A 13,557-nucleotide genomic window follows, 5' to 3' on the forward strand; every position below is an offset into this window, starting at 1 on the left:
GCTGCATCAAACCAGTCTCAGGACTGAAGACAACAACAACAACAACATCAAGATACTGCTTGTGCTGATTTGATTTAGTATCACTCCAGAGGGCGGTTCCTCCCATCAATCCTACATCTGTACTTTTATGGCACCGTCTACAATATACAGAGGTTTCAGATTTTGTATCAGCTCGAATCCAAGGATACTCCAACTCATAAAGTGGATTATATCTATAATTTTAGAAAGTGTATAATATACAGCAAACTCAGTTTATTGGTGTTTGTTGCCAGTGTGAAGGCACCTAATTGTTTAAATATAGTATTTTATTTATTTTAAACAGTTCAAAATAACTGGATTTTTTTTCATCTTTCCATGCAAAAAAACTCTCTTGTTTTAAATGCATAAAGCATTCCTACACTGTGTATCAGCTTCAAAAAATTAATTTAATGATTTCTCCCTGCATGTCTATTATTATCATGTGAGCATTTTAATTTGCATTAAAACATTCTTAAAAATCAATACATAAGGCAATGAGAAATTAAAGGCTATTAAATTTCCTAACATTAATTTTGCAGACTACAACACAACTTTTGTAACATAATTAACAATGCACTTAACCCTAAATTTTGTTTAAACTCAAGCAATATTCTATGAGTTACCTTTTTTACAGTAAACAGCTATCAATCAACTAAGTCCAGCTGCAAAAAAAAAAGAGGACTATGGACTACAAGCAGTGGCAAATAACAAAAAATGTTACCATTTGCAATTATGAAGTTAAGTCCCCCAACCCGATGCTGTTTGTTGTGACATCATCTTGTGATGTAATCCTGCTGTTTTATAATACTGGAGGACTTGACCTGGTGTTTATACATGTTTAACATACCATGTTTATGTTAAGTGCACATAGCTTTTGTACTGCATACTGCAGCAGGAGCTATCACCAGTCTGATAATCGAAGTTTACCAAAAATGAAGAACATTAAGCAAAAAAGTAAAATTAATCAGATGTGTTGCACTGCGTTTGTAGAAGTGACGTCATAAAGTATTGCCTACATAATAAATTTATTTCCTCTTCAAAATAATAAAGTCCTACACATTAATATACAATATATAAAACAATGGAAACTCCACATAGGAATATCAACAATGTAGGAAAAGATAGATTGTTACTTACCATAAAGAAGACACGTTAAATTAATGACAGGCACAACTAAAAGACAGTTACACAAAGAAGCCACAGCTTTCATCAGCAAATACAGAACACACACCATTCATATAAACAAGCAAGCAAACCTCACACACACATGACCGCCAACTCCAGCAGCTCAGGCCAGAATTCCATTGGCATTCTGGCCTGAGCTTGTTTGTGTCTATGAATGGTGTGTGTTTCTCTGGTTCCCTTTTGCTGATGAAGGCCGTGGCACAAAAGCTTCATGTAAGTGTCTTTTAATTGTGCCTGTCTGCAACTTAACGTGTCTTCTTTACAGTAAGAAGCAATCTATGTTTTCCTACATTGTTAAAATATATAAAATTAATACTTAAAAATCAAATTCCTAGGTTCTCCTGGCTTTTTAAAGACGCTCAAAAATCCTGTATATATCTTCTTTTTTTTTACAATGCAGTACGCACACTATTGAAGTTAATGTGGTGCCATTTTTCTAAGTCAACCATTATCATTGCACAATTACTCAACAATGTCCTCTACAGCTCCTCTAAAGCTAAGGCTCAAAAGTAAAGCAAAGCAGACAAAGATGAAAGTATGTTTGGTAGTTCCAGAAGTATCAAGGTTAACTACATTCCAATGCCACCTCATACCACACAGTTGCACAGCTGGAGGTGCACATTCTTGTTATCTAATTGCAACACCCCAAATTCGTTGCTGTACATGAAAGCATTTGGATACTTGTCACAAAATATTTCACTTCTATTCTGTAATGTGGTGAACATCACTTTATCTGTTAAGGAGACATGCAGCAGTTCTAAATGTGGTTCAAGTGCTGTTATTATTATTGTTATTACTATTATTGTTATTATTATTATTATTATTAGTAGTAGTAGTAGTAGTAGTAGTAGTAGTATTTGGTGACACTGCATGTCTGCAGCAATGTCTTTTCACACGACAATACGGAATTAGGAGTGGGAATTATACTTGTCAATTCAAGTTACTGTCACATCCCAAATTTTAAATGTGCATCTGCATATCATGTAATGAATTTAACACTTAAACAGTGGATAATCCAGGATGGAGTGTAACAATATAATGAAAAGAATAGTTGCTACTCACCATATAGCAGAAAGGCACAACAAAAAGACTATTGGAAAGTTAGCTTTTAGCCAACAAGGCCTTTGTCAAAAACAGACAGCGCGCGCGCGCGCGTGCCCACACACACACACACACACACACACACACACACACACACACACACATATTTGACCGCAGTCTCTGGCAGCTGGAGCCAGACTGTGAGCAGCAGCACATTATGAGAGAGGCAATGGGGTGGAAAAGAGGAGGCTGGACAGGACAGGGGTAGGGACACAGGGTGGGGCTGGGGGGACAGTAAAGTGCAGCTGGAAGTGTGCAAGGGTGGGGTGGAGAGTAGGGCAGCTAGCTGCAGTTGGGAGGTTAGAGTGAGGGCAGGGGAGCAGAAAAGGAGAGAAGTAAAAAAACTGGGTGCGTTCGTGGAATGAGGGTTGTGTAGTGCTGGAATGGGAACAGGGAAGGGGCTAGATGGGTAAGTCCAGGAGGTTACCACCCATTATCCTTCCCACTCCTTCCACAGTGGTATTCCATCACCCACCAAATCTACACATTATCCTCATCCATCCTTACAAAACTCCTACCCCCCAACCCATTGCCTCATAGCTCACTTACCTGTAATAGACCACCACCTACTCCAGTCCAGTCACAAACTTCACCTATCCCATAAAAGACATGGCTACCTGTGAAACCAGTTAAGTGACCTACAAGCTAAGCTCAAACCACTGTGCTGATTTCTACATGGACATGTTAACCAATAAGCTGTCTGTCCACATAAATGACCACCAACAAACTGTGGCCGGGAAACAAGTGGACCACCCTGTTGCTGAGCATGCCCCCTGCGATGATGTCTTTCATTTCAATGACTGCTTCACAGACTGTGCCATCTGGATCCTTCAGACTATCACCAGCTTTTCTGAATTGCACAGGTGGAAAATTTCCCTGCAATGTATCCTGTTTTCCCATAACCCTCTTCACTTCAACTTCCATTAGTCATTGTCCTTACCCATCTAGCCCTTCCCTGTTCCCATTCCAGCACTACACAGCCGTCATTCCACCAACATACCCAGTCTTTTTACTTTTCTGTATTTCCACTACCTCCCTCTCCCCCCCCCCCACCATCCATCTAACCTCCCAACTGCAATTAGCTGTCCTACTCTCCACCTTGTCCCTGCATGCTCCCAGCAGGACTTTAGTATCTCCCAACCCTAACCTGTATCCCTTCCCCTCCCTGCCCCCGCCCCCCCTTACCCCCACCCAGTTGCCTCTCCCACAATGTGTTGCTGCTTCAAGTCTGGCTCCAGCTGCCAGAGATTGTGGTCATGTGAGTGTAAGTTGCATTTGTGTGTGTGTGTGTGTGTGTGTGTGTGTGTGTGTGTGTGTGTGTGTGTGCACAGGTGCGTGTGTGTATGCTGTCTGTTTTTGATAAAGGCCTTGTTGGCTGAAGGCTAACTTCCTGCAACTCAGCGTGTCCACTATATGGTGCGTAGCAACAATCCTTTTCATTATATTGAATTTAACACTTAGTGTACAACAGACATAAAACTATGGCTATTGTAGTAATTGGAATGTGCAGCGGAAATAATTTACGTCATATCATCACTATCATTTTCCATGTTCTCGAACACATATTTATGACTCCCACAAATTTCTGTGAGGTATGCAGATCTCATTGTTTCTGCTGTGATGGCTAATGATGGTAGCAGCATCACTGAAGAAAATAATCGTTATTTTTGAAGTCTTTATTGTTGTCCCTTGCTTTGTAGGCATTAACTGACAATCAACTTCTCTCTGTTTCATGCTTTTGTGCATTTTTGTGTTCAAAAAGTGCAGTGAAGAGGAGAAATGTTTCGGGCAAATGGTTTGCTAAGTCCCTCACAAGTCTCCAGAACATGAAAATGAAGTATTTAATGAAGGTTCACATTATAAGTCATCTGAAAATAGTGTAACACTAGAACTCCTTTTCATTTTTTTTTTTTCTGCAGCAAATACTATTAAATTGGAGTTTAATTTAATCCCAGCCATACCAAAATAAGCATGTTTAAAGTAGGTAGTCGAATAAACTTAAAAATGCTTTTAATTTCCAACTACAGAATTCAACACACAAGTTATAACCTCCAAAAAAAATCACAAATTTTAATCAGTCCCCAGGTAATTACTGCTCCCCGTGAGACCCCCACCCAAAGTGTTAAGCATTAAAGCCACAGGCCCTGCTTTCGCAATGCTGGAACACAACTATTGAACAGGGTGATTACAATAAAAATTAAACTTTCAAACCACTGTGGAAATAACACCACTGGTCAGAATGATGTCAAATTGCAATGGAATATTATCAGAAAAGAGGGAAAACGTATGGCAGAAGAAAAATAAATAATTACAAAATGCAGCAATAGATGGCACTGTAAGCATCATAATTTAATAGTAGTTGACTACAAATGACAAATGAATGATACAACAATGCCTATGGTGTACATCTGACATTAAACAAACTGTACTACTCAGTGTGCATGGGTGTACAGGTGTGATACTGTTAGTTACGTAATCCCATCCACCACGGCAAGGTCATGTCACAACGGATGGGAAAAATAAGTTTTTAATTGTCCTGAGGCCAAAAACCGCATAAATAGCATTAATAAAAATCAAATCGTATTATTAATTTCTGTTTGACTGGCGTAAAACATGTTCAATACGCTGTCCACCGTTTTCTGCCATTTTCTGCAACAGGTTAAAACTGAGGAACAGCATGTTCCACAACTCATAGAAGTGTTTCCGGGGGACACGTTTAGAATGTGTTATGCAATGCCTGCCTTCAATGCAATCGGAACACTGAACACAACATCTTTCAAATAGCCCCACAGCCATAAGTCACACAGATTAAGATCCGGTGAACGGGACAGTCAGGTTGTATGGAATGGCAGCTGGTAATTCTAGCATTTCCAAAATGGCACTTCAGCAGCTGCTTAACTGGATTTGCAACATGCGGAGGTGCTCTGTCTTGCATAAAAATGAACCCATCAACACATCCACGCTGCTGGAGAGCTGGAATGATGCAGTTGCACAAAAGATACTCCTAGCACTTACCAGTGACGTTATAGGTAACAGGACTGGAAGCACGTGTCGCTTCAAAAAAAAAAAAAATGGCCCTATGATAAATGATACCATAAACCCGCACCACACAATGAACTTTTCAGGATGAAGTGGCACTGGTTGATTTGCGTGTGGATTTTCCATTGCCCATATTTGACAATTCTGTATACTGACATAACCTGTCAGATGGAGGTGGGCTTTGTCTGTCCACAAAATCTTCCGTGGCTAATTATTTTCAACTTCCATGCAAGTAAGAAATCATGTCAACAGGAAGCAACTCGTGCACATGGATAATTTTGAATGGATAGCAAAGAAGGATGTTTCATAGGATTTTATGTACCGTGCTCATGGGTATGTCCAATGTTCGGGCAATTCTCCGTGCACTACACATTTGCACACCACCACTTCATCTCCTCCTGGACTGCTGTGGCCACTGCTTCCAGTGATGTTGAATCAATTCGTTTCCTCCCTCTACCAGGTTGCACACGAAAAGAACCCATCTTTTCGAATTTCTGAATCATCTTCTCCAGACCCACGGCAGTCATCGGACCGACGCCTTTTTTCAGGCCCTTCAGTGTCCAGAACTTCTGCAGTGCGACGTGTTCACAGTCATCATTCTTGTAATACAGCTTTACAAGCAGAGCACAATCCTCAATTGCGACATCATGGCGAACGTTGCAGATGCAAAGGAGGAAAAGCCTTGTACCCAGCATGTTTATACCAACTTCAATAGGTCGTGCACATGACAGGTGTTTACATTTACGTATTCTGATACATACAATGCCATCTATTGATCAATTTTCACACTATTTTTTTTTTTCTTATGCCATACATTTTCCACCTTCTCTGATAATATTCCGTTGCAATTTGACATCAATCTGACAAGTGGTGTTATTTCTACTGTGTTTTGAAAATTTAACTTTAATTATAATCACCCCGTACAAGTATGAAGGTGAGTAGAATACAATACTGTAGCAATTACAAAAATTACACATCAAGTTTTAGTGGGACATGAAGTGACTATAGTGGAGAAACAACAGGTGTAGCATGGGAAGAATGACTGCTTGTCGAGTTTCTGACTGAGCTGTTATTTTCCTAGTTTTATCTCCATGGCCTCTACAGGATCAATACTTAGGGGACCAAGGTATATTAATACTTTCTGATCTGAAGATAAGATTTTTGAGCTTTGAATCAGTTCTTGTGAGATGTACAGTGTCTTTCATTGTGTGTCTGCCAGTCAAGATTTTTTTACTGTTTCTGTGACATTCTCCTATCAGTCTAATATGTTTTTGAGGATTTGTACTGCCCTTCTTTGCATAAGCCAGATGTCAGTACCCCTACACTTGAACAGTATTCCCATCTATGGGCCATACAAATGTTTTGCATGTAATCTTTTTTATAGAAAAATTGGTGGCACACATTATCCTATCAAGGAATTGTTGCCTACAATTTGCTTCACCTACAACTATGTGACTGTTCCATGTTATATCTTGGCACATCATTAGTATCAATTGTGTGGCATGAATTACTAACTAAGGTTAGGAGCCATTAATGTAGTAGTCAAAGGCTACATAACATTTATGCTTCAAGAAATGTATTACATTGTATTCCTCCAGCCTAAGAACTTATTTTCGCACAGGCTGATGGGCATATGTATGTGTGTGTAAGTGTAGTCTAGCTCAAAAAACAGATTCAGCTGAAGGCTAGCAAAGTTATCAGTCTTGTTTATTTGGCTTCTGAAGATTCAACAGCTCTACTGTGCAGCAAGTTGTTACTTTTACTCCTAAGTTATTTCTATTTACATTCTACAAAGACTTTCCATTACCATAGTGAGACTCATATTTAGTATCTATCAAATCATTAATGTATAGCATGAACAATAATTGTCCTATAGCTCCTCTCTGGCTCATACCAAGTATAGCATTACTCTAGCGTCTATACTTGACTCTCTATACAGGATAATATGCTGTGTCTTGCCTATGAAATTATCGAGCAAGTTACAATTAATGTTAGGTAACAAGAGGTACTGAATGAAAAGATTTTCACACATCTACCAGCAATTCGAAAAATACTAGTTTATCTGATGGGGAACAAGATGTCAACAGCATTATAAAAATTTAGATCTTACTGTAACAGAATTCATAGAATCTGTTTACACTAACCTTGCTTTTCTGGTTGAAAACCAGTAATGTGTTGAGTGCAGTAGCTATTTGTTTAACAAGTTCTTTGCGAATGCCATCTTCCAGTAACTGTTTTGGATCCACACGGATAATACCAACTAAAGTACTTTTCATTTTTAGAATACCTTCTGTGAAGACTGAAACAGCATGTGTTAAGCGTGCAACCTGACAAAGTAAAAGTAGATTATCAACATTCAGCAAACTCTCCATCAATGACCATTAACTTAAAATTCTAAGAACATTTTCTTTGAAAGGAGAAGGAACTATAAAATAATAATCACTTTGCAGATATGATATAAAGGACCATACAACTGTACATGTGCATCCTGCCCAAATATAACCGAAATGAAATGCAATTAGCTTTAAAAAAGACATATTACTATCTAGTATGGCATAACACAATATTAGTTTCACATTAACGGAGCTTTTGGATAACAAAGTGCACTGCTGTCTAATTGCTTTACAGAGCTTTTTTTCAATTGGCTGTTGCACACACCGTGTTTCTCCCTGATAAAAATTGTTATCTCCAAAGTCAATGTCCTCATCTGAAGATGAAGAACAGGTCGTCATTGAAAATACTTAATAAATCTTTATCAACTGAGGATGTTGTTTACAGTTTCTCTCGATAAATACACCACAGATTGAAACAGAGCCAGATTACATTTTTGGAGACCTTTTTAAAGCAACTGATAGCATAAATCATGAAACATTGGTAAAAAAAACTGCATTTTAATTAAATTAATGAGTAAAAAATTATGAGTTGGAAAGAATGAAGAAAGTTGAGCTCAATATTTGTAAGATGGCAAATAGAAAGCATTTTATGTGTGATAACAAATAAAAAAATATAGCTGTAATAATGTACCATAAGCTACTCTTTATGGCATAATCCGTATCACTTCAGGCACAGGGTTACCTTCATAGTCTCGGATGTTATTGAATTCAGCACATGTTAAAATTCAAGAGTAAGTAAGAAACATGTATTTTTTTATTTTCTACAAAAAATTTCCTGCCTCGAGATACAGGCCTCCAACGATGACACCGCGAACACCATTTTCAAGATGTTAATTTCGGAATTTTTTTTTAAAATGCAGTACCTCTGTAACAGTTCTAGGTATTTTGTTAGAGTTTTTTTAATTTGAAAGATAATTGATTTATGATTACAATGGTCTCCTCTGTTTGGACATATCTGTCAAAGTTCTTTTACAGCCGTCTTTTGAATTTAGATTTTTTTCTGTTGATTAGTACCATGTAGTATTATATTCTCTGTAAAGGAGGACTTCCACTTTTACTTTGGGCAGGTTTTATTTTATAAAATCATTTTTTTTTTTTAACTTTCATGGGTAATGTATGTCTTCACATAAGTTGTTTCTTACTAATTTCTTTGTTAATGGAAAATCTCATATAAAGATGTGAAACAAATACTAACAAAGAGATAGAGGGGCTGGCCAGTACTTACCTCAGCTCAGTACAGCCGATAGATACACATAAAACAGAACTGAAAATTTACATTCCTAGCTTTCGGAACAAATGTTCCTTCATCAGGGAGGAGAGAGGGGAAAGAAAGGGAAGAAGGGAAAGGAGATTCAGTTACTCACAACCCAGGTTATGAAGCAACAGGGAAAGGAAAATGGGAGGGTAGTAAGGATGGGGGCATGGTTGTCAGAGGGAAGCCAAAGATATTCTACTGTAAGTACTGAGCCAGCTTCAAACCAAAGAGGATGCATACAGAAGTAAAGAGGTATATAGTATAAAGATAAACACAACTATGTAGGATGAAAAGATGCGTGAATGGCTAAAGAGGAAAGGGAAAGAGGAGAAGACTGAAGAGTGAATGGGAGTGAGGTTCTTTAACGTAGGTTCAGTCCAGGGGGATGGCAGGATGAAAGGATGTGTTGGAGTGCAAGTTCCCGTCTCCGCAGTTCAGAGGGACTGGTGTTGGGTGGGAGAAGCCAAATGGCACATACGGTGTAGCAGGTTCCTAGGTCCCTAGAATTATGCTGGAGGGCATGCTCCGCTACTGGGTATTGGGCATCTCCTAGGCGGACAGTTTGTCTGTGTCCGTTCATGCACTCAGCCAGTTTAGTTGTTGTCATGCCGATGTAAAAGGCTGTGCAAGTGCAGGCATGTCAGTTGATAAATGACATGTGTAGTTTCACACGTAGCCCTGCCTTGAATTGTGTATGTTTTACCAGTAGCGGGGCTGGAGTAGGTGGTTGTGGGGGGATGCATGGGGCAGGTTTTGCAGCGGGGTTGGTTACAGGGGTAGGAACCGCTGGGTAGAGAAGGTAGTCTGGGAATATTGTAGGGTTTAACAAGGATGTTACGGAAGTTAGGGGGGCGATGAAAGGCAACTCTGGGTGGTGTGGGGAGAATTTTGTCAAGGGATGATCTCATTTCAGGGTTTGACTTGAGAAAGTCATATCCCTGGCGGAGTAAGTTGTTGATGTTTTCGAGGCCAGGATAATGTTGAGTGACAAGGGGGATGCTTCTGTGTGGTCTGGGGGTAGGAACATTCCTCCCCGTCCAACAACAATGTATTACATACATTCCTCCCTGTCCACCAACAATGTTCCTACCCCCAGACCATACAGAAGCATCCCCCTTGTCACTCAATATTATCCTGGCCTCGAAAACATCAACAACTTACTCCGCTAGGGATATGACTTTCTCAAATCAACCCCTGAAATGAGATCATCTCTTGACAAAATTCTCCCCACACTACCCAGAGTTGCCTTTCGTCGCCCCCCTAACCTCCGTAACATTCTTGTTAAACCCTACAATATTCCCAGACTACCTTCTCTACCCAGCGGTTCCTACCCCTGTAACCGACCCTGCTGCAAAACCTGCCCCATGCATCCCCCCACAACCACCTACTCCAGCCCCACTACTGGTAAAACGCACACAATTCAAGGCAGGGCTACGTGTGAAACTACACATGTCATTTATCAACTGACATGCCTGCACTGCACAGCCTTTTACATCGGCATGACAACAACTAAACTGGCTGAGCGCATGAACGGACACAGACAAACTGTCCGCCTAGGAGATGCCCAATACCCAGTAGCGGAGCATGCCCTCCAGCATAATTCTAGGGACCTAGGAACCTGCTACACCGTATGTGCCATTTGGCTTCTCCCACCCAACACCAGTCCCTCTGAACTGCGGAGATGGGAACTTGCACTCCAACACATCCTTTCATCCTGCCATCCACCTGGACTGAACCTACGTTAAACAACCTCACTCCCATTCACTCTTCAGTCTTCTCCTCTTTCTCTTTCCTCTTTAGCCATTCACGCATCTTTTCATCCTACATAGTTGTGTTTATCTTTATACTATATACCTCTTTACTTCTGTATGCATCCTCTTTGGTTTGAAGCTGGCTCAGTACTTACAGTAGAATATCTTTGGCTTCCCTCTGACAACCATGCCTCCATCCTTGCTACCCTCCCATTTTCCTTTCCCTGTTGCTTCATAACCTGGGTTGTGAGTAACTGAATCTCCTTTCCCTTCTTCCCTTTCTTTCCCCTCTCTCCTCCCTGATGAAGGAACATTTGTTCCGAAAGCTAGGAATGTAAATTTTCAGTTCTGTTTTATGTGTATCTATCGGCTGTACTGAGCTGAGGTAAGTACTGGCCAGCCCCTCTATCTCTTTGTTAATTTCTTTGTTACAATGTTTATTTCTATTGTCTTCATTGGGGTTATTTCTTATCACTTTCTTTGTTGCAGTTATTTCTTTTCACTTTCATTGTTGCAAGTATTTCTTACACTTTGTTATAGTTTCTTGTCAGTTTCTTTGTCGTGGCTGTTCATTGCAGGTTTCTGTATTGTAGTTGTTCAGTGCTAATTTGTTTACTGAACAGGCTTCTAAGAAATCTGAGACCATCCTGTGAGTTCTGTGTTTTCATGAGGAATTTCCAGTTGACACAGTTGCAGTGTGTTCTGCAAAAAGAACTGTTTGAAATGTCTTCTGACTAGGGCCACAGGAGACTATTTGCATATCCATAAATGAGTGATATGTAAGACATAAAAAAAAACAGACGTTGTTCAGGTTGGGAGTAAGTGTTCTCATTTGAAGACTCTGTTTCAAAGTTAAGATTTTTCCAGTGATGACTTTTTGTGTTCTAAAAGTGTTGACAGAATAACAACAATGATACTATCTGAACAAGTGAAGCCTCCCATGGTGTAGATGATGCAGATTTGCATCAATAGAGGAAGAATTAAATACCCTGAATCAGTAAACTACAGAGGTAGGTGTTAGTCCTGTTAAGAAACTGTGGTCAGTGAGGTCTAGTCATAAGCTCTATGCATAAGGAAAGTGCAGAGCAATTACTAAAGCTATGGATGAATACACTACAGCAAAACTGACCACACTCTTCAAAGTAGAAATTCCATCTTCAGAAGAAAATGAACCAAAACAGTCTTGCACCTCTCACCAGGAATTTTTCACAAATATCAATTCAGCTTTTGAATATTGTGCACCCTAAAAGTGAAAAGCTGCAAGTTTTAACTCTCATTCCAGATACATTTTCAAAGAAAACACTTTTGTACCATGTTCCACTAGTATCAAAGTACATGTAGACAAATGGAGAAATGTGAGATCTGTAAAAGAAGTCCTTGGAAGACCAGGTCCCTATTATTGTCATCCTGTAGAACCAGCTCAAGTTCAAGTTCAAATAGTGCAGACATTTTATCTGGAAGATAAATGGGACTGTTCTCGTGAGAGTGCCAACAAAAAAGACCCTATAACTGTAACAGTTGAAGGTCAAAACATTGTGAAAGTGAAGAGGTACATGACTCACCGTATTAAACAAACTTTTGCAATTTATAAGAGCAGCTATACAACTTCACATACTGGAAGATCAAAATTTTGTGCACAAAGACCTAAGTGGGTAGTTCCACACCCACCTAAATATGTCTGTTTATGTGTGTAATGTGCAAATTTAGAATTGATTGTGTAGTAACTTTGAAAAAAGTGCTGGAGCACGTGACACATAACATCTTGGTTGGGTGTGTGAAGTCGTTAGTAGTCTGTGATGTAAAGCAAGAGACTTGTTTGTTTCAAGAGTATGGTGACTGCCCTGGAAAAGAAGATCTGTCTTTACAGACACTTGGCCTGGAAGACATAGCGGATAACTCTGCAGAAATTACATACGTGACATGGGAGGAAAATAAACTAATCAAGAAAACTGTTGCCTTTGACAGTTTCATTGATGAACTTGGTAAATGGTCAGTGAAAGCAGTAACACACTAGCATCTGTAAAAACTGCAACAGCGACACATTGCAGAAGTGAAAGGGTGTGTACAGGTTGAAGAACTATGTTTAGTGCTTCACTGTGATTTTGCTGAGAACTGGTCTGTAATTCTCCCACAAGAAGTACAAGGGTATCATTGGAGTCATGAACAGGTTTCAATTTTTACAGGAATGACATATTTTCAAAACAAGACCACAAGTGTAGCAGTTATAAGTGATCGCACAGGACATGACTCAGCACACGCTTTGCTAGTGGTGCGCAAAATTCTTCAACTGCAAACAGGGGCAGAGAAGATCATCATTATTTCTGATGGAGCTCCTAGTCATTTTAAAAATCGTTGCCAGCTGTTTGAATTGAGTAAGTCGCTTGTGCCAACTGACTAGGTATAGGGTGCTACTGGTCACGGGAAGGGTCCCTGTGATGGTGTAGTACGCCTGCTGAAGCACCATGCTACAAAACTTAATCTTTCCAGACCACATACAGCTGTGATTCAGAATGCTGAGGATTTTACAAGAGTCTGTGATGTTCACCTGCTTTATTTCATTGTTGATTGTCCTTGGTGTTGAAGAAAAAGCGTTGTGATACTGGCTGAAAAATGGAGGGTGTAAGTTCAACACTGACTACTTTAAATGACGTAGCCGACAGGTGCACATTTGTGTTTCACAGTTCTTTACTTTCACTGTTCCCCCCTCCCCACAATAATACACAGTTACTTGGCCAGTGCACTAATTTTTAACTTTCGATAAGCCTCATTAATAGGTTGCAGGCAATAATCTACATACTGCTACAAGAGTTTACTG

General features: G+C 39.7%; 1 protein-coding gene across 5 annotated transcripts in view; it reads right to left on the bottom strand.

Moving 5' to 3' along the window:
- Positions 1–13,557, bottom strand: part of LOC126473598 (WASH complex subunit 5) — a 180,042-nt gene that overhangs the window by 71,203 nt on the left and 95,282 nt on the right. For all 5 annotated transcript variants that reach the window (XM_050100747.1, XM_050100746.1, XM_050100749.1 and 2 more), the window contains one exon: positions 7,488–7,670. In XM_050100747.1, the coding sequence (XP_049956704.1) occupies positions 7,488–7,670 (183 nt within the window). The remainder of the gene's footprint in view (positions 1–7,487; positions 7,671–13,557) is intronic.

Source organism: Schistocerca serialis, chromosome 4 (assembly GCF_023864345.2).
Source record: "Schistocerca serialis cubense isolate TAMUIC-IGC-003099 chromosome 4, iqSchSeri2.2, whole genome shotgun sequence".
NCBI lineage: Eukaryota > Metazoa > Arthropoda > Insecta > Orthoptera > Acrididae > Schistocerca > Schistocerca serialis.